Source organism: Myripristis murdjan, chromosome 16 (genome assembly GCF_902150065.1).
Source record: "Myripristis murdjan chromosome 16, fMyrMur1.1, whole genome shotgun sequence".
NCBI classification, from domain to species: domain Eukaryota; kingdom Metazoa; phylum Chordata; class Actinopteri; order Holocentriformes; family Holocentridae; genus Myripristis; species Myripristis murdjan.
The window spans coordinates 14,264,005-14,286,276 of NC_043995.1; the positions used below are offsets into that span (position 1 = coordinate 14,264,005).

Genomic DNA, 22,272 nt, shown 5'->3' on the forward strand with positions numbered 1-22,272 from the left:
GATACAGTCAATCAGTGAGCGGTGATCTAAGGACAGCCTTTAAGACCATGTTGCATGAGGAATGAAATGGGCAAGTATTCAAAAAACTGAACTCACACATATTTTCTTATGTAAAACTCATACAGAAGGAAAAATGTAGCTAAGTTAAGATATTCTCCAAAGAGTGATATGTGAATCTGCAATGTAATTACTACACAGATCAGCACTGATAGATGTGATTTATGAATCTCATGGTCTACATACACTACACTCCATCCAATATTTGCCACTGACGGTTCCATGCATTGTAATGTATTCGCATTATCCCATAAAATACTATTTCTGTTTCCTGCAGCTGAGCACAGGAGGATCATTCTCCTGAAGAAATTTCTTGAGAACAATAACATATGAATGCAGCATGTCATACTCATTATAATGCAAATGTCCTGTGAAAGACAAAAGCAGGGAAATTTCATAAAGATTCTCAAGTTGAGCCATCAGTGAATGCAACAAAGACGGGGAAACTCAAAATGTAAGCTTTTTTCCACTGATTTGTTTGTTCTTATCATTACCTACAGGCCATAGTCTACTATTTTACTGACGTTTGAGTCAATTTTCTCGACCAGCTCAGCAGTGACAGAGGGAGGAAATGTAAGGGGGAAACTGAAGGGGAAGTGTAAGCTCATCCATGGCAGGAGTGTGGTGTTGGGACTTCAATGACTGCCTCTCTCTCCAAACTGGGCCCACTGGACGGCTTACGTCCAGTCATTCTTCGGCGGAAGTGCCTGCTTAGCAGGATGTAGATGAAGGGGTTAATGCTGCTGGCGGCGTAACTCAAGCAGACAGACAGGTAGTAACAGGTGTGGTAAGTCAGTGTTGGTCTGCGGACGGTTAGGTTGACCAGCTGCAGAACATGATAGGGTCCGACGCTCACCAGGTAGACCACCACCAAGACCAGGACCATTTTAGTGAGACGGATGGCACGTGTTCGAGGCAGGTTGGTGCTGCAGCTGAAAAGTATGGGTGGGATCGGGGCATGACGGGGGGGTGAATGATGGATGAAAAAGTTGGTAGAGTTTGCTTGTCTGCCCCCTCACTTGTCAGTCAGATTGTAGCTTTTTAAGTTGAAGGGGGTACTCTTCCTTTCCCAGTCTGTAACCACATCACTGTCAAGCCGGAAACAGTCCTCATTAGAGGAGATGAACAAGACAATTTCAAAGCTGACAGCTTGACAGCATAAGCAAACAGTTTCAAAATTGTTGCCATTCCCTTGGACTTGCTGGGGATCACTTAAGGCTGTCTGGTCATTTGACATGATAATCCAAAATTGCTGTCCTATGAGCAAATGATATCAGCTTGAGCTCCAAGGCAAATGCTGATAGACACTGAGAAGAAAAGATACATCAAGAATATAGTACAAAAATTCCCAAGCAAGACTTGAACTAATCCTCTATGTATGCTATCTAACCCAGACTCCTAAGATATTATATCATGCTTGAGGGCATGAAGTTTATTATTTCAGCGGCCTGTTGCCGTTTCCATATTTGACTGTACTTGATCACACTACCACGTAGTGCAATGCAATATACCATTTCGCAGTAGTGGCCTGTGCTCCTATGCATGACCATGGTTCCCCACTTCTTCAGCTGCTTTTGCCTCAAATAAAGAACAATTTAGTCTGTCTGCACCAGCTACTGTATCTATAATAGGCAAAAGGCAAAAATATTCCCCTCAAAAAACATGTAATACCACCAAAAACTCAAATTCATTCAGTCTGTGTATGGTGTCACAACTTGGCAGTCACTTCATTTTGTGCACTGTTTCTCATGCACATCTTGGCATAGACATTAAATAAGTGAGACACCATTAATTTGTTATTTGTCAAAAGGTCATAGAAATGGTATTTAACAGCAAAGGAGAGACTCATCATGAATTAAAAGCAACTGTTGAGAAATTTCCTGCCAAAGAACAATGTCACTTTATCTGTACGCCAACCAATATCTATCCACCGCCAAAGACAAAGAAACTTGGAACAGACAGATGCAGTTTGCATTGAGAAGTATTTCCTTCCTTCAGAGGGAAAGAGTTCTCAATTCAACTCTTCATCCCTGAGAGTGGTGGATTATGCTGTGTGTACTCATGTCACTATTTTTGGAAAAAGTCGTTGCTGTTGAGTTTGTTACATGTAAAACTGTGGTGGTTTGAGCTTGACAAAAACCCACTCAGCTTCATTGTACTTGGATGCCAGCAGACAGAGAAGATCACAGCAGACTGGAAACCCAGCTAAATCATACTGAAATTATTTGGATGGATAGACTGCACTGGGGCAGTGGTTGGGAACCTATGGTTTGCAAGTCATATCTAGCTCTGCCAGAAGTCATGTGGCTCTCAACAGAAACCAAAAAAAAGTAAAATTGCATAATAAAATAGGGGTTTGTGGCTCTTGAGGAAAAAAGAACAAGATAATAAGAAAAATGGTTATTTGTGGATAAAAGGTTCCTGACCCCTGAGCTGTTCCTTTAAGTTTTAGGATTAAAATGTGTTTGAGTGTGAAGGAGTGACTCAACACAAATCAACAGTTCTTAGGGCTTCAACTGCCTAAAAAATGTGTTTAGCGGCAAAGACGAGACTCACCGCCGTGCCTGCTTGTTCCTCAGGTACATCTTCCAGGTATAACACAGGATGAGAATGTAGCAGGTGAGGATGAGAGGCAGAGGCAGGAAAAAAGATGTGATTGTCTGGTAGAGTGTGTACCTGCAAGATAGAGGAGAGTAATAAGAAGTGCATTCTTTTTTTTTCTGAGTCAGATACTGTAGATGGACCATTTGCCAGATGTAGGCTTTAGAGTGTCTTCCTTTGAAAATGAAAGTCATTTTCGTTGCACTCAGGCTTAATGTCTGCCACTTCACTGCATGATGAGTGTGTAGCACAGTGATTGAGTGCTGCACTTTTATCCAAGGCTACTGAGTAAATTAACAAAAGGAAATGAGGACTTTTTTTCACCTCAGAAGTTAATCTTGATGTCATACTTTCCCATCAAATGGCATTTTCTCAAAACAATTTTCATCCAACTCTTCTACATTTGAAATCCCTTTGGCCAGAGGTGTCATTGCCTGAGGCGTGTGGGCAAAGAAATCTCAGAGTCACGCAGGAGAGTAATTGATGTAACAGCAGAGACCTGGCGCAGAAATCAGGGCTTAATCAGTGGTTCCTATATAAGGTCCACTAGGAGTCCTTGAGATAGTGGCAGTGGGCCCCCAGCAAAATAAGGAACAGATTAATTTAACTTTTATGCTATTCCCTAGAAGCCAGGACAACAAGGGAAGGTATAAGAATGATTATGTTGAGCTTAACTTCTACTGATCTTAGATTGACGATACACATTTTTATCTCCCCACTTGACAACATCATCCCTGCGCAAATTCCTCAGTAAGAATTCTGCAAAACGGGGGTCCATGCTCTATTTTGCTTTTATCTTGGGAGTCTTTGACATGAAAAAGTTTGAGAACCCCTGAACTAAACAGAGAAATCAGTTAGTTGGACACCGTATCAACAAGTATAACATACTGAAGAGCTAAAAGACATGGAAAGTGGTGAAAATTAAAAGTATGATGGAAGGATAAGGGGTTGAGAACAGATGGGTGGAGGAGTATGGTGATTGGCTGATGTAAACAGGAGGCTGGAAAACAGGAGAAACCGGCTTGGCGGAAATGGGATGTGTTCAAGGCATAGTCTTTGTTCCTGAACTTAATTAGAGAACTTCATTAAGAAATGATTGCCACTGGAAAAAACATGACAAACATTCACAATTTGAGCTCTATTAGCATGAGTGCCTATCATTTTGTATCTGATTCATTTCAGATGGAGCAAACTCCTTTGTCAAAGCAGTCCGTAGTGAACAAGGCCGCTTCTGGCCTCTCCTTGCCCTACCAGAGAACAGCGCTGGGGGAGACCAGGTTCATGGTGCAGCTCTCCAGCCCATCAGGGAATCGGATGACTTTGGAGTGGACCCACATAGGAAGGACCAGGATAAACGAGATCACCCACACCAACAAATTGATCCCAATGGTCTTGGACTTTGTTCTAAGAGCAGTCAGACGGAACGGATGAACCACTGCCAGGTACCTGAGACAGACAGACAGGATAGAATTTAAGAGGGCCTTGGAGAATTCAAGCACACCTCTTACAAAACAAGATGTTTTGTACATCTAAGAAAACCTTGAACCCAAAACTACAAAAGCATAGCATACAAACATTTCTCATGGAAATAACCCTCACTGCAAGAGCAAGGAGGACTATGTCAGTGGTCCTGCTATTCAGTTAGAAAACATATGAAAAAGCAATATTTTTTGTTGCAGTAAACATCTGCTCCATCCTCCTGCGACCGCACCAGACACAGCCATGCTGAGGGGGTTGATGCTTTCTGCATCAGCATCGGTTCAGTAAAAATCAATCATCTAAAGTTATTCCAATGCTGCAGAAGTTTCAGACACCAGACAACATTTTTGAGAATACCATGTGTGTAACGCTGACCTTTCAGTGTTAAAGGTATCACATAAGACACTCACAAGCTGCCAGAAAAACTTATTTTCAAGTCATTTCTGATACTGAAAAGATATGATGTGAAGAAAACTGAAAAGTAATCTGATATAGGACAGTTACAGTCTATGCAAAAACATTTATATCCAGCAGCTCAACAGCTCAGGGACACAGTCAGTTAAAGAACCTATATCAAAATTAGGTTTGATGAGGCTCCGGCAGTGTTTTTTAACGACATCTGCTTTGTGATAATCTTGGGTACATGAAAGCGTGGCTGACATTTTGTTGAACTGCTGCAGAAGAAGCTCTCAATTAAACTTGAAGCAGACGCACATCTGCTGTAATGAGCTCATCGCAGGTTTAGATTGTGCTGTTTCCAACTAGAACAGAGAGTCATAATACATGTCACATTTTTTTAAATTGTCCTTGATGTTAAAATCTTTGTCAGTATTGTGTTTATGACAAGGACAACAGTGAGTATAAATGCAGTGAGTATGTTGTTAGTTGCTGGGTTTCTTTTTTTCTGATATCTTTCAATATGTTGCAGGAAAGCATGTCATGCAGTTATGGTGACGGGTAGGCTAATATATACTTCAAGGTGTCAGGGGTGTGGGTGTAATGATATGCATGCCTAACAGAGAGTGTGGCACAATGTGCCACTGACACATTGTGCTGTTCATTCACTCATTCACACCTCTTTGGTTACAGCTTTGTCATGCAGCGCTGGCACTGCTGATGTGATGCATTCTGTTACTCTTTCCCGCTCCCGGAAAAAGAAACGTACGGTCCTGAAAACAAAACTTTCCTGATCCATTGAACATTATATTTGGACCTTCTGATTTGCAAAGTATCAGTTCCATTTCATTACTCATGTGTTTTGTGCATTTGCTTGGAGTTCACATCCACAGTATTTAGAAAAAAGAGGGCCAGTAAGAGTGTAGCAAAAGAAAAACCCAGAACAAAAACGCCCACATTTCTCTCAGTTCCTGCTAAAATTGTGATAAGTCCCCAAAGCCATTGAGAAATAGAACATAATAATAGAATAAATGGTGCATTCTGTGCTCAAGATGCTTAATAGTCATAGATAATGTAGTGGTGCTATTTGCATTGTGCCACAGCTTTTGAAGTGATTATAACAGAGAAGTGTGAGGGTTTGGAGATATCTGCTAATTAAGAAATTTTAACTCTCACCAGTTTTGATAATTTTAATCCATAGAGGAACAGATGCATTTTTGAAGTATGAACACTTTCTTGAGTTAAGATTACCCACGGAGGAACAACAGCACTTTATGTGCTGTCTTGTTGAGTGGACTACTAATAGATAAATGAAGGATGTGCCCTGCATCCATGATGCATCACTTTCTTCATTTCTCAACACCTCGCCACTCAATACACAACTATGAGCGCACAAAACAACACTTGCATTTCAATTGAAGAAAACTGCATTGTATGGTTTGGTCATGTGGCAATTTTTCCCATTGCCTAAGGTTGATGAAAACTAACTTTTTCATCATACCAAAACCATTAAGAAAACTTCAAAGCATTTCAATACTGGAAGGTCTGGTCAATTACACCCATCAAAGAGGTCTTCTCTGAAGTTCTCAGTGCTCTGCATCTGAGCACGTAAAAAAAAATCAGATAGAAAATGAATGCAATACAGGAGCTGAGCCACTCACCTGTCCATGCTGACAGCAGACATCACAGCAGCACAGGCTACCTGGTTGCAGTTGTCCAGGGAGGTGATGATGGTGCACAGTGTGCTGCCAAACACCCAGTGGCCGCCGCGTGCCCACTGGTGGATTAGGAAGGGCATGACAGTCACATGGACCACATCTGCCACAGCCAGGTTACAGATGTACACATCAGGCACGGTCGTCTTCGTTGTTCTGGTGGAGGTACACAGGAGCCATCTCAGCAGAACAACTAGATGAACTCTGACATACAATTTCATTCCCCCAAACACAGCACATCAGTGGCTATACAGTGATTTATCTGTCCTCATTGATGACAGCATTACACGCTGGTGCTTTCATCTATTCTTTGTCCATTTGACTTTCTTTGTATGACTGTGGCTATCCTTCCATTTATCAGAGGAGGTTTCTCTGAAACTTTCTCTTCTCTTATTGTCACTGAAAGCATACTGCTGCAGACAATTTTCTGAAATTTCTTGTAATTGAGCTCTGCTGCTCATGAATATGCCTTTTACACTGACCTAAAACCCCACTACCATCTGAGATTTGCATTCTGAGCTCAATGACGGTCTCAGGCAATAATTGGCTGAGGTGTAAATTGGTTACCTGTTAATTTGCGACCCATGTAAGGCACAATGATACAGAAATCATTTTGAAAACTTTTCCGGATGGGACTCTGAACCATGGGGGTGGAATATCAGAGGAAACATTGAGTCAGGTTGGAAGACTGGGGCACCAACTAACCTGAGGAAATAAACATATAGGTCTGCTGCTGACTTAAACAGTGTCACTCAGATTTTTTTAATGTGTAGTTGCAGGTAAAAACTCCTCTGCAATCCTGAGGTAAAAGTTTCAAATTGTACCAAGTATTGACACAATTGTCTAGACCACATGGTTATTTTTTTTTCTTAAACGGTATATGACAGCTTGGCGTGTACTAATCTGCCTCTGAGGTTTTGAGCTGGCCTTCAATCAAACTCAGCTGCGCCTGGACATGGAATGATTTGAATTTGAAAAAGCTGGCTTTGCCTATAAATATTTGGGTTTTTGTATTCTGAAATTATGCTTCATAAAATAAAACTAAACATTTTGCTTTTAAACTGAGGGTGCTGCCTCATTTGCTGGCTAGAGGCTGTATCAAGGAAGCAACAGGCACTAATAATTGGCACAATTATTGTGGTGTGTTTTTCTTCCTCAGTGATTGAAAAACAGGGGTCCTTATCACAAATGTCTGTCTCTCGTCTGCAAGCTACAGACTCATGGCGTCCATCTTAGGAATGCATAAACAACTATTTAACAAAAAAAAAAAAAAAAAAAAAACGCTGGATGTTGTCTCTTTTTTTTTATATCCGGTCCACATATTTTCACATCGTGTTCACATATCCTTTTGATTTGTTAAAAATTTGCAAATTCTTATTTTATATGTTATATTTTATGTTTCTTTAGTGTATCCTAGTGTTATCTGCAGATGCAAAGAACCAATTTCTTTGCAGGGATCAATAATGTTTCATCTTATCAAAAGATATTTGTTTGTTGGAAGTTAGGTGAAAAGCCTTGGAGACCAAAACTGGAGGTTCCAGTGTTGTCATCCTAATGTTGTTCCTCTTGCCTTTGTCTCATGGTGGAAAACGACATTTCAGATCTCCTGACAGAGGCGATCATTAAATGACACCACAAAATATAACACCTGAGACCTTTCTCCTGAAATAGCATGACATGAGCAATCTCAATAAGACATGCTTCCTTGTGCTGAAAAAAAAGATGAGAATTATTTTATGGGCGCAGAACATCTTATTGAATTACTCGCTGCTATCTGCCAAATGCAATCTCTCTACTCTCTCTTCAGTCATGTTATGTTAAACAGGAACAGATGCCCACTGGCTGCAAGACTCACAAACAAGGAAGAGTGAAAGTTTCCTACAAAGAGCAGAGAACATTATTTAACTTTATTTAAAATATGTTATTATCAATCTTTCTAACATGAAAAGGAGAAATCTCACCAGATGCATTATATTACAATATCAGTATAACACTTTTCCATGACTAACAAATGTAACATATTTATGCACTCTATACACGGTTGCCAGATCTTGAAACTATCCAGCATTTTTTCTGTGTATTCATCAGTAAAACCAGTTCTCACATTCAAAGACAGCACTGGGGACATCTAACTGATTACAATGCATTTATAGGTGTTCATATATTATTATTTATTATTTGTTCATCTGTACTGATGCAAGTGTAGCTCCTAATTAGACATGATTCAGGTTCTTGTGAGAAAGGCATTTCAATAATCTTGGGACAAAAAATCTTTTCACTTTATCACAAAAATACAGAAAAAGTAATGTTCCACTTTACACACCCAGGCAAGTAGTTCTGATATTTGTAGACTAGGTTTGAAAATATTCACATGTTCCCTATGGGGCAGATCTCTTTGGCTTTCTGTGGTGAAAGTCATTGCTCTGATTGAAGATGTGCTCACTAATGCACACACTCTTTATTCACTCTGTTGGTTGAAACCTTCAGCCTGTTGGGTGTCCAACATTGTTAATCCTCACATCCTCCCAGAGAACAGCAACAAGTAAACCCAATTCAGTTGTATTTTCTTTACACATTAAACTTTTATATGATCACACTTGGTGTTCCACCTGGCAGAGATGTTGTTTCTACTTTCCTGTGCGTGTGTGTGTGTGTGTGTGTGTGTGTGTGTGTGTGTGTGTGTGCGTGCGTGTGCGTGCGTGCATGCGTTCGTGTGTGTGTGTGTGTGTGAGTGTGTGTCTGTCTGTCCACAGCTATCCTCGAAAACGTCTAGGCCTACTTGCTTAATGTTTCTTTGTGCACACTCACTTATGCCTGTACCATGACGAACCTCTTGTGGTTGCTGACTTCCACACTCTCTCCATTCACTGTCTACCTTGCTTGACCACCTCTCGCTCCACAGTTCACTGTCTGCCTCATTCTAACAAAACACCAGCACAACTACAACCAGAGGGGAGTATTAATTAGTAAAACCTAGTGGTGTAAGTATGTCTGATGTTTTTATTGCCTTGCTTCTTTCACATTGTGACATTACAGTAGCTGCCACATGTAGGATAAATCCAGTGTTGGATTGGATTAGAAAAAAGCTTTAACCACCATTTATCACTTTGTGGCTAGACACTGGGCAAATTTAACCTTGTTGTTATGGAACTCCCAATGTGTAAATGGAAAAATAACTGTAAAGTTTATATTTGAACTCCTCCCAAAGCCCATTTGTTAAAGTGTATTCTATTTGCCGTTATCGCTTCTGGACCCCATAGCTTCTGCCAACTTGGTCCACTGACTCATATCCACCACACAGAAAAGGAATAAAATTTGTATTTTTCAACCAGCATGAAATCCTCTTCAAAACTCTCATCTGTGAAAGTAGCTTTAGAAACACAGTCCTGACCCCCCAACTCCCTTCCCGATTGTAACTGTTTTATGTATTTTATTTTATTTTCTGTTGTTTTGAGTGTGACTGTGTAAACTCATTATCATCCTCAAATGATCCCTGAGATTAAACAAAAGTTAAAGAATATAACAAACATTCTAAAAAAAATGCTCATCTGAGGTGACACGCCTACTCCATAGGTGGATGGCCAACCACAACCACATTGTTGATATGATCTGACCCAGGCAAGCTGTCATAATTTTAAATCAAAGGTATCTGCAATGGCATCATGACCAGTCAAACTGATGACACACAAGCATAATGCTGGTTTGTCAAAATTTTCATCCTTGATTTCTACATTGCAATTAGTCACGATGTTAAATGAGTCAAAATTAGTCAATGTCAAATCTGAAATGACTGTTTGTTACTCTAGTCCAGGACTAATAATCAGAGACACTGCAATAAGTTCATATGTTTCTCTTCACTCTGTAGACACTGACAATCTGTTACTGAGGAAAACAAAGGCCTGAAGCAGAGACTGCTATTGTTTTCATCCATGCAGATATGTCTGTCCATATTGCCCAGCTCTAATGTATATTAGATAAGTTGACAGCATTCACTGAGTAACTCTTAGTGAATCTATACCTATAACTATAGCAACAAATCTTTCTCCCGATTTGCTTTGAGCTTTCTGTAGAGAGGCTCTCTGAGGAGTCTCTGTCTGTCACTGAGCAGATTAATTGGGAGGAGCTGAAGGTAATTATTCTTATTACATCTCCTATCTATGTAAATTGAACTTACATTAAGGCTTCCTGATGTATCCACCACCACCCCAAGCCACCCTGCCAAAACTCCATGCCCCCTCCCCTCCCTTTGCCACCCCGTGTACGAGTGTCTTGATCTGGTACTGGCAGCATTTTGGAGAGAGGAAAGTGCGCTCTCAAGACTCATCACGGTTTTCCGTGTCAATGATGCGCATGAGTGGCGCATTAAATATGACAGCTGGATGTGATTAGAACCACATGGATGTGATTATGATTAATATTTTGAGCCTTGAAAACATATTTACAGTGCTCAATATGCTGTAACACTTGAAAATGTATCATACTTGCCATGGAGAAAGACGTACCTATAAGTAAGTGCGCATGATGTGACCCGCTTGCAGGGCTTACCTCAGGATGGTCACTAAAACCAGAATGTTGCCAACAAGTCCCGTAGAGCAGAGGAACCCGATCAGAGACGGCAGGATGGTGGTTTCCGTAAAATAGACAAAACTGAAGGAGACATCGGAGGGAGTTCTCTCCTCAGTCCACGATTCATTCGGAGAAGACTGGTTCCAAAGAGCTGGTGTCGTGTCGTTCATTGTGGCAGCGGGCGCAAGAAAAACAGTGAAATGCTGTTAAACCCAGACATAAAATTAACAGTATCATGACGTGGGTAGCACCGTCCACCTCCAAATCCAAGTGCACCTCCAAAATGACTGCACCAACACCTCGAGTGAACTGTTGCACCTGCAGTGACTCCATGGCATTACGCATGGACCTCAGGCAACGGGACGATCTGCAGTTTCCCCCCTTTTTCAGTGAGTGTTGTGAAAGTAAAAGAAAATGAAGGACTAATGTCTTCGGAATCAGAAAAAAAGTTTGTAATTGTATAACATGCACAACCCTCTCGACCCTCAATTGAGAAGATTGTCCATTTTCTTTTACAATATCATTTGAAAACCAACATTATCTGTATTTAAGCATGCTCAACTAAACACATTTGGAGACTACCTGAATTTGTTATAATAATATAACATCTAATTTAAAAAGTGAGAAGAAGCAGTGGAATATTTGCCAGCGTTTTATTTGTGTATGTTATGTCAGCAGTGTGACAATAAAATATATCCTGGATGAGAAGAGATGCAAAAGATCATTTAGTCTCCATTGTGTGACTTGTGTGACCCACCCCACCCCAAAAATAATAAAATAAAAATAAATAAAAAATAATAATTCTCTCGGGTAGTGAGTCAGCACCAAACAAGTAGGTGGAGCAACTGCATTTTTTCACTGCAAATTCACCTGTCATCTGTAATGAGCACACACTGAAACACACCACACACTGTTACACAGATAGAGGAGGACTGTTTAATAGAGAAATGGACAGACTGACAGAACCAATTAAGTTTTCACTTGCTGTGTCTTACTGCATTCAAATTTCAAACAATTCCTACTATCTCCTTAATTGAACAGCCAAGCTTTAAGGACAGCTTCATTTGCAATGGTGGTATTTTCAGGTGAGATTTCTTGTTGAGGTGAGAAAGGGAGCGATGCTACAAAATGTTAAAGTCCAAATCAGGATGCAGACAAACAAGGAGAGAGAGAGAGAGAGAGAGAGAGAGAGAGAGAGAGAGAGAGAGATCAAGTCAAATTAATTTACTCAGAGGACTTTCTGCCCAATTTGCACAACTTTGCAAAGTACTGGGAAAACATTAGCACCAGCCTTGACTTGCACTCTAATGGGGAGATGAAAAGATGGAAAGGAGGCTGGATGATGGTTATTGATTTAGCATCTTGAGGGGATGTGGGGTTGGGAGGGGGGCGCATTTCAAAATCACCTTGAGATAAAAACATGCCACATCACCCACTGACAACATAAAACACCCGTGATATCTTTGGATGCTCTTTTATTGCTGTAATACATGTACATGTGGTCTAACAGCCACAGACCCACTGCTGATGTCATGCAAACACTCACCCAGCTGCTGAAAGTGAATAAAAAGTACATGATATGAGCATTAAAACTATTATTATACTAACATGAAGGGTATTAGTAGTGGTGACTGAAAACAACCAAAAACCAATCATTAAAAATACATGTTGCTGGTCATGTTTCTAATTATGATTATTAAGACAAGTTGCATCAGTGGGAGACAAAAAATATTGCTCGCTACATGCTCTGTGTCAAACTGATGGCTACTGAGCACCAGCAACACAGCAACCACGTGGATCAATGAAAGGAGCACCCACTAGTAGGAGTGAGTCACATTTTTAATAGGGCACAAACTTGATGGAGGCTATTTAAAAAGCCCTGCCAGGTCTTTAGAAAGTCCCTTTTACATCTGAGTCTATTACCTGCCCTTTGCCACATCATTAAGTACAAAACCAATGAAGATACAGCATGCGGGTGTGGGGCTGAAAAGGCTGAGGCGGACAGATGCACTAACCAAACACACAGGATAAACATTCATCAAAGCTGATTTATTTATTTATTTATTCATGTTTTTAACAGTGTGTTTTTGGATTTTAGCTGAAACAATCATATAGTAATTCTCTTTTACAGTACAATTAAAGGTAACCCGTGAAGGATTTTCTCTAAATATATCAATGAAAAATATGTGGTAACAACAATTACCGATACATTTTCTAGCCTCTGCGAGCAGCTTTGCCTCAACATGTTTCTTCGCGTTTGCTCCTTTTTTTTTTATATATTTCTCTACATATGTCACCACTTTTGAGAACTATCAGAAACAGTGCTGGTCGTCTGCTACCATTAAAAATGTGTTGTCACGGCTAATTTGACAGTAATATATTCACGAGAAAATTCTACACGCAGCCTCTTTCGAACCCCAACATGAATGCTGGTGATGATATTGCACTTCAGTAGTTGCCTTGATCCTTGGGTGCCAGAGTTGCTTTCCCTCTGTCCATCACATTAGAGTTTGCATGACTGGAAGGTCATGGTGTCCTCTGGCCACCTGTACGAGTCCACAGCGAACTCCTCATACTCAGTGCCGTAGATGAGCGAGCGGACATACGCCTCTTTGTCGGCCGGCTCTGGGTAAAGTGTTGCCATGTTGTGCTCGTAGGCGTACTCCATGATCTGCAATGCACATGTTTTAGACATTTTAAAGCAGGGCGAGGGGGTGGTATTCATAATTTTTTGGCAATTTTATATGATAAAATATCTAAAAAATAATAATAATGATAATAAATTGTCAGGAAGTAATTGGGTAATTTATTTCCCAGGGCTCCTCTTGGACCTAGAATCTAACAAGTCCTTCTGGAGACACTCAGTTTTCTGTAATACCATGATTCTTCTTTTGTAGATTAATCAGCCCTCTGCTGAAGTGGACACCTGCTGACACTGTGAGGAAACACATCTGCTGTTCACAGTGTGCCTCCATGAAAGGCTCTTACCTTGACTGCCAGTTTGAGGGAGACGTCCCTGATGGAGCAGAGGGGCGGGTACAGTCTTCCCTCTGCCAGGTCTTTCTCTGTCACCAGGTCAGCAACCGCCTATGAAATAACAAACGCATAGCTTAGGTATTAAACATAACAGGCAAACATACACACGCCTCGATGTTTCCGTTCATGTTGCCGGTGGCTTCAAGTCAACACTACATTGCAAAACACCCTCCATTTCCACAAGTAATTTAGTCTCATATTTAGTGTCTAAAATCTTATTTTTCATCAGATAAATTTAAATTATGATCTGCCTTATTCTGCCTTGTTTCAACATATTCATATTTGTTCACAGAAGAAAAAAGAAACAAATCGGATTATCACATCACCGATTTCTTCACTTGTTTTAAGAAGATTTTAACACTGTTATTGAGACTAAATGATGAAAAGATGGAGGGAAAATGATCTGGTTTGGACTCCAAGCAGGTGACAATGCCTTCATTTTCAGTCCCACTCCTCCTACCCCACAATGCAATGCACTGAGACAAAAGGTCAGCGATAGAGACGAGGGGGTGACAGTCAGGAGGATGGCTGACATATCAGTCTAATGAATATGAGCTAAAGTAAGACAGGCAGGGGTGGAGAGGATATTCTGGTGTCCTTTTCTACTTCCACTGGGACAAGTCACACCAGCCATCTGCAGGCTGAGAGCCTCGTGTGGCTGCCACTCACACTAAAACAACCAGTTCCCAGGTAAGGGGATGACATTTTGTTAATTTTGACTTTGTTTGCGGTTGGATTTTGCAGATAACTTGCTCTTTCCTTTTGTTGATTCCCTTGTCACTCATGAGTGAGGATCCCTTTAACTACACTGCATCTTTAATGATCCAGACTATCAGCTGGCTTGCTGTTTAGCCTGTTTCACCTGTATGTCCTATGTGTGTGCCTTTAAAATAATTCTGTGATTAACATCTGTAAATGCTGTGTGTGTGTCAAACAAACCCTGCAGGTGTTGAACCTCTGACAAGTATTCACACTAAAGGTGATCAGGGTGAAAAGGGTGAAAATGGCTGACTAGTGCCAGCTAAATCAAATGGGTGCACATTTTCTTAGTATACATAGGTCTAATCCTATTGTACATGGGTTTTTGCTGTGGGATTAAAGCAGTTTAGAGAGAGAGAGAGAGAGAGAGAGAGAGAGAGAGAGAGAGAGAGAGAGAGAGAGAGAGAGAGAGAGAGAGAGAGAGAGAGAGAGAGAGAGAGAGAGAGAGAGAGAGAGAGAGGCATTTTGAGACAGATCTGAGGGGCAGTGAATGACCTAGACACACACAGCGCACACACACACACAGGATATACTGTATATAAATGTAATTAATAATAATAATTAATCTTAATGTTGTTGAAATGTTTTCATGGATAAAGCCTTTGAATTGAGAGACTTGAAACATGATGAAGGATGAGGATGAACAAATAGGTGCACATAGGAAATAGAGCATGGAAAATCTTTCTCGCCAGCAAGGTCTCCCAGTCTCATTCACGAACGCTCAGCACATGCTAAATGGTGATCTTCACACCACATGCTCTGTCTATTCTTGGTCTCTGTCTCTGAGCTCCTGGTCTCTCCATGCCAGCTTTTTTTCTTCTCGCCTTAGTGCGGCTTTGTGTAGCGCACTGTGCGCCAGGTTTTGAGATCTGAAAGCTCTGTCTTTTTGAAATGAAAAATCTCCACAAATCTCCAGCCATTTTCTGATATATGTCATTTTATGGTTGCCATCCTTTTATTTAATGTCCTTTCCTCGATCATAGCCCACTTCGTCACACTACATTTTCTCATCAGTGGCTTCCAAATAGATTGGCATAGGTGGAATACCTTGTAAAAAGTGAAGCTAATGAGTATTACATGCTTTGCAAGTCCAAATACACAAAAATAGCTTACAGGACAAGTCTTGTGCAACAGGTTGTAACTTCAGAGGCGGGCAAGCAGTTCCCTGGAGGACAAGCTTTGCAAGAGCATTACAATCTGCTGCTGATGCGTTTAAACTTGGTCAACAGTGAACAGTTCGCCTAATGGCTTTGAAGTACAATTGTTGAGGTGATGCTCATTTGTTTGTGCTCTTACTAATATGATTTTTTAATAAATGTATCTAAGCTAAACCCTGGCTCTCTAAATAGCTGTAAATGCTTTGTTTGAGGAAAAAGTAAAGTTTATTTGCACTCTCTTTCTTTGTGAATTTGTTTTTAACCGTGGATATATTTCTAACTTTGACTCTTACTATGTTCAGGGGTCACTAATGAGAAACCATAACTGCAATCCAGCTTAATGCATAATTGCTTCAGCAGGACACTGGTGGCAGGTTCCCATTAGCAGAGGAGGATAATGTATCCCGTGTGACTGGATGAACCCTGTTCTGAATGCAAGTTGGTGATGAGCTTGGGCAGGGTTTCTAACAGCCTGTTGATTATAGATATATTATGCTGTAAGCAGTCCTGAGCTGAGTATAGGGAGATTGTTAGGTGGGAATAGAGATAAGTAGCAATCATGCTGTGGCACCCGACCACTAGGCTATCTCTTGAAAGGCTTAAGTGTTGTTATGAGTGCACACAGAATATAAACTTGATGTGAAATGGTATTGCATCACTTTGGAAGTTACTTTGAAAAAAGTAATTCAAACGACTTTACTTTCCCCACTGTTTGCCAGAAAGAAAGTCCAAAGCAAATACCTACCTATCTAGGCTTATCACAGAAGAGAAAGGAACATTTTTTGGGTCTTTTCTTATGCATATGATGCTCACCACTTCTAGTCTGTGTGAACCCACACCCAAAACCAAGCAGCTCAGTTTGGATACTTCATAGAAACAAGCAGAACGAATGTTTTACTTCAAATAATGAAACAAAGAGGTAGATAAAAATGCTAATAGTGAATACAGCAGGAAGTGGCCACTAGTGCTGTCCATGCCTGTGGGGTAGATTTGACCCTGTGAATATAAGTTTGATTCATTACTATGGAAAAATTTTACATTTCAATGATAGAACGTTTGATGGCAGTCCTGCAGCTACAAGTATATTGCCATGTGAATTGACATTTGAAAAGCTGCCTTTTTTGTCCTGATTGTGGCTTATTTGAGCATCACAAAATGTGCTCTGACAATTTGGGGCTCAATGCTTCCCTTCCTGATTGCATATTCACACAGCCCGCTTCTTTTGTGTTGAGACCAAATAGTTACGAGGTTTTAAAGTTTTGTGCCACAAAGACAACGTAGGCCCTTAAATTATGTGTGTAAAATCTGGTGCCAAGGATGACGACTTTGTAGGAGAAATTTCAATAAATATTTGTTGCTGCAAGTGTGGCCTGAGGTGGTCTGTAACACCTTGAGGTCCCTCATAAATATGTATCATGGAGTTTGGTTGCTCTCCAGCATCAGTTATTTATAAATCATACATAATTTTCTGTTTGTGCATTTGTTTTGCTGACAGTTTCGATTGGGCACTTCACCAAGTGGCTTGGACTTTCAGCTTTCAACACATAATAACTGCAATCTATCCATGTATACTGTGTGCAACATTTATTTGAGATTGGACAAACCCTGCAGGACCAATAGCAAAAAACAGGTTTTACATCAAATTCAGAATGAAATGCAATGCTGTGTGTGCCATGAATTCATCTTGAGCACAGGTATCTTGCAGGGGGATTGATCTTTCTCTCACAATTCAAGAGTTTTTGACTCAGGACTTGCTGTCTCTGAGGTACATGTTGTTTTTGGAAGCAAGAAGAAGAAGCACAAGAACAATTTAGATCTCAGAATCTGATTGTTTAGTTGAATGTAGTGAAACTATTCTCCAGCACCTTACTTTCAAATGGTGCTGCACATGTGTGAATGTGATTGTTTGTGTGTCTAAGAGTGACAGAGACGGAAAGAAAAGAGAAAAAACAAAGACTGATGACAATAACAGGAAAAGCTTGCACTCAAGCGCAAAAGCCAAAACAAGTCATCTTGCTTTTACAATTAATCTTTGTGAATTCATTGTGTTCAGTAAGCTCAGGTCTGTCTCTTATTTCATCAAACCACACAGGCAGGCTTGTTCACATGTAGGATAAAATCCTTCTCTTAGTGCTCAGCTGTCAAATATAGCCTCAGAATACTAATATGTGATCTCTGAGCAGGACTGAGAGAAAGGCAAAGAGAGTGAAAGCACAAATGTGCAACACAAGTTGATACAGGGAGAGATGAAGAAAGGTAAAGATGAGCAGCCAGGGGAGATCTACAGAGAGAGAAAAGCCCTGAGGGTGAGACAGCCCGGTGGAGGAGCATGACAGGTGAGCATGTGGAACAAAGAGATTAGGAGTTTTTCACCATCAGAGGTCAACAGTGTAGTGAAACCTGAATTTGGGTGTTTCTGTCCTTTATTAAACCAGGCAGTTTTGTGCATGACTGGCTTTCGCTGAAAGTGCTCCTGTTTTTGAGAAGCGGTGAACTGAATGTAACTTTTTCAGGGTGTCTACAGGTATTAGAGTTAAACTGAATGTTTTGTGACACCTTTTCTAGCAAAATTTTTAACAAAATTTACTTGACTCTTAATTTGACTAATTTTTGGGAAAACCATCTTTCTTTCTTTCTTTCTTTCTTTCTTTCTTTTTACAGAACTTGGAGCAGGTAAGTCCAAGGATGTCTGTGGATTTCTCTCTACTGATGCTGAAGCAAATAATCTGCAGCATGTATAAAGTGTATCATGTCAGTATAAAGAAAGTATCAGGCTCCGCAGCAGATTTAGACTTTTGTAACATCAGAAATGCTGAATTTCAAAAGACCTTGCCAATCTTTGACAAAAAGAAATTAAAAGATGGATAAATGAAATTAGACAATACGTTTATGTGGAAATTTAGCCCTCACAAATTCAAATTTAAGACTACTTAATGACTTTCAAGGCCTGATAATTGAATTGAACTTAAGACTTGTTAAGGACCTGTAGACACCCCGCTTTTGCAACTACTGAATGTGAACGCGAGTGTGTTAATGACACTCATGCACTGAGTTAATCAGAATTAGAGTCAGGAATACTTTATTGATCCTTTATTGATTGTCTTTACTTTATTTATTGGGTTAACTGTGGATCTTAACACCAATGCAGTCCTACCGTCCCTCACTGCCAACAACATGGTTCAAGCACACCCACATCTGCCCATTCTCCATAGAATTTACAAAATCATCCCCATAAGAGATGCCAGTTTCATCCGCCTGAGGCTAATTAAGAGCCATTTGTGCACGGATGAAGCCAGAATACTATCCAGCCTCCCTTTTCTGTGTGTGGAGTGAGACATTTGAAAAAGACAAACTGATTGGTTTTAAAAAGTCATTGTGACATGTATAAAGTTTGTTAACCTGTTTGGATTTTTTTGTTCTGTGGAGGATGGTGGAATAATACAATTGGACTACACTACACTACAGCAGTTTGTTGTTTATGTTTACCACATCTTGTCTGTGTCACTGCTGTAGACTGTTTACTTTATCCTGTTTTTACTTGACTTTTAAAAGTAAGTAAAGTGTCTGTGATTCTGTAGTAGTACACAGTAACTCATTTTGTTTAGGAAAATGATGATTGGGGGCTGGGGATGGATGGTAGGAGGAGGTTCTACTGAAAAGAGGAGCTCAGATCAGTTCATTAAAAACATGAATTAAATGAATGTGAACTAATGCATTTTTAGGTGTGAATTTTATTCTGAGCTTAGAGCTAGTTCCTGTGAAGTGTGAAGCTGCACAACACTGAAACCAAGTAAATACTTCTGAGCTATTTCAAAAGAAAATCTCACTTAGGAGTTTTTGTGGGAGTCTTAAGGAGCAGAGCGAAAAGGGGAAAAGAAATGATGAGACAACAAAGTGGAGCGCTGTGAGAGTGAAAACACAGAAAAGGATGGGAATGGAGAGAAAGAGTGTTAATATACAGCGTACAGTTTGTAGGTTTATTACTGTCAGGCACAATACTTAATGTAACAAGTCCTTGCATGTACTATACCGTGTCACAAGTACTGAACTGAGTGGCTAGAGGGTGACGACACGCAGAGAGAGGGTATACGGATTGTCTTGTTATTGCTGCTTGCCAGTCTGAATTTCATATTCCTGACAACTATGAGATAAATTTTATGTTATCAAGGTCTCAGTGTTCAGTCTCAGTATACTGAGGTCATAGATCAGCATCAACAGGTTTTTAAGCTTCTTTGCTTTTAAAAAGTGAAGATAAATCCATCCATAATCCAATAGTGTCACAAAAACAGGCACAGAGGCAGACAGATGTTAACACGATGTTAACAACCAGACCCAGAAGAAAGTAATATAAGGAGGAGGTTAGTGTGTGCTGTGTGAGTAAGTACACATTAATGCATACACATATGCATGTATGAGTGTATTACCTCTGCTGTGGTGAGGAATATTTCTTCAGTAATATGGCGGATAGCACAAGCAGTGACGCCCAGGCCCACACCGGGGAAGATGTAAGCATTGTTTCCCTGTCCGGGGTAGAACTTCCTCCCATCAGGCAGGGTCACGGGGTCAAACGGACTGCCACTGGCAAAGATGCCCCGGCCCTGCAACACAAGATACATTTTCAACGTATTATCTATTTTGCTGATAGATATGAGCTATGAAACATTATTGTGCTACGCAGTTAATCATTTCTTATGCTACTGCATGCTGTTTGATAATTTGCATTCTTTTTGATTAATAGTCCATTTTTTTAAAAGTTTGTTTTGCTACATTCTATTTCTATCAACCCCCTGGTGTTGGCAGGTCTGTCCCTGGAAAAATCCTGGTGCACAAGAAGGAAAGAATTCTACATTTTAACAAAAAAAAAAAAAAAAAAAAAAATCAAGGACAAAGATGCCACAGTGCTGCCACATCAACAGAAGAAAGAAAGAAAGAAAGAAAGAAAGAAAGAAAAGGGAAGCATTATGCATATTAGTTCTTCAATTACAAAAAAAGTTCTTACAAGTTAAACAAAATCCACTGGCTGCAAAGTAAACTGTGGGAGCATGCAAGCGTAGCTAAACACTGGAGTGTTGGAGGACTGCAGACGATCCTCTGAAAGTACCTGTGTTAATGTGTAACACTGTTCTGCAGTGCATTCAGCTTTGCTGGTTGGGTTGCTGAGGGCAAAGATGATGGGCCGTTCATTGAAGGAAGCCATGTCTCTGATGATCTGCTCTGTGAAGGCTCCAGGAATGGCTGCCACACCTAATACAGAGGGTCATCAATATTAGATTCACTTACGAGCGGCTCTGAGGAGCTCTTCTTCAGATGTAATTTACATCAATATTAAAATCAACTTTCAGCTTAAAGGTCAGAATCAATATTTACGGGGATTGATAGCTGAAACAGTTCAAGAAGCTAAATGGGGCCTTGGAGCTTTCCTGTAAGTTCTGAGTTGAGTCCCATGAAAGTAAGTTTTTCATTTACAGATGGAGCAGAGTTACTTTCTTATTATATTCAAGGTTTATTTTTCTTTGCTACCTTTCCCTTAAGGACCACCCTTCAACCTGTGTGATCTGATCAAGTTGAGACATCAGTTCAACAAACACTGAGAAACTGATAAAGTGGGTGTGTGCTGAATCCAAAATGATTTACCAATGATAGCTGTGGGTTTGAGGTCCTTCACCACGTCCTCCAGTTTTTTCATCTGTGCGTGTTCGTGAGCATACCTCTTCTTTTCATGAGTCAACTGGTCTCGACCCTAAAAAGTTAGGTGGTGGGAGACGTGGGGCGTGAAGAAATAGGAGGAGAGGGGAGGAATTCAAATTCAGAAAACGTATTGATTGAGATTGCATTTCAAGGGGAGTTTGTTTTTAAAGGATCAATCATTTTGGAGCAAGAGTGTTGTTAAGCTTTGATGAGTTGGACACAATCTCAATTTGCATAGTCTTGCCCTCAAATAACATATAAAATAACAAATGATAACCACACAGACAAAATAATGAAATTCACATATTATTTACTATATTGATTTACCTGTGACACAGTATGCATGACCGTGCTGCAAAGATGGGATATGTTTTGGGCAAAGGAGTTATTTTAAAGCAGGTTGGTTTGAGTGGCCTAGCTCACATAGACCCAACTCGATCATGTGAAACCAGGTGTGATGAAAGCCATGTGTTTTTAATTTTACATTTAATACCATAAGACACCAAGTGAGCGCTGGTATCTTTTTGATTAATTGCTCAAAGTTTGTTTTGCTAAGGGAACTAATAGTTATTCCTCTTGGCTGGTGGAAAGGGAGGGATGAGGGATGAGGGACGACAGACAGGCCTTGAATAATATGCAGGCAGTTGTGTTGGTCCATTGTCATATAAAGAGTTAACCCTGATAAATGTATTTATTGACTGCCATGTAAGAATGTACCCTCACATTCTCTAAAAACTATAATGTACTATAGATATATAATGTTCAGTGACTTTACTTGATTCTATCTACACCTTGGTGGGTTCCCTTGTTCCACAGGA

At 40.2% G+C, this 22,272-nt stretch overlaps 2 protein-coding genes across 2 annotated transcripts in view; both read right to left on the reverse strand.

The window, feature by feature from the left end:
* Positions 1-661: 661 nt before the first annotated feature.
* On the reverse strand, positions 662-10,984 carry mchr2 (melanin concentrating hormone receptor 2). The gene is made up of 5 exons (XM_030072093.1): positions 10,794-10,984; positions 6,195-6,404; positions 3,910-4,104; positions 2,614-2,733; positions 662-989 (listed from the first exon to the last, which is right to left on the reverse strand). The coding sequence occupies exons 1-5, from the start codon at positions 10,982-10,984 to the stop codon at positions 662-664; spliced, it is 1,044 nt and encodes a 347-aa protein (XP_029927953.1).
* A 1,290-nt stretch (positions 10,985-12,274) lies between these two features.
* Positions 12,275-22,272, reverse strand: part of me1 (malic enzyme 1, NADP(+)-dependent, cytosolic) — a 98,081-nt gene continuing 88,083 nt past the window's right edge. The window contains exons 10-14 of the mRNA XM_030071995.1: positions 21,401-21,506; positions 20,868-21,010; positions 20,191-20,364; positions 13,803-13,901; positions 12,275-13,485 (exon numbers count right to left, since the gene is read on the reverse strand). Of these exons, the coding sequence (XP_029927855.1) occupies positions 13,318-13,485; positions 13,803-13,901; positions 20,191-20,364; positions 20,868-21,010; positions 21,401-21,506 (690 nt within the window). The 3' untranslated portion in view covers positions 12,275-13,317. The remainder of the gene's footprint in view (positions 13,486-13,802; positions 13,902-20,190; positions 20,365-20,867; positions 21,011-21,400; positions 21,507-22,272) is intronic.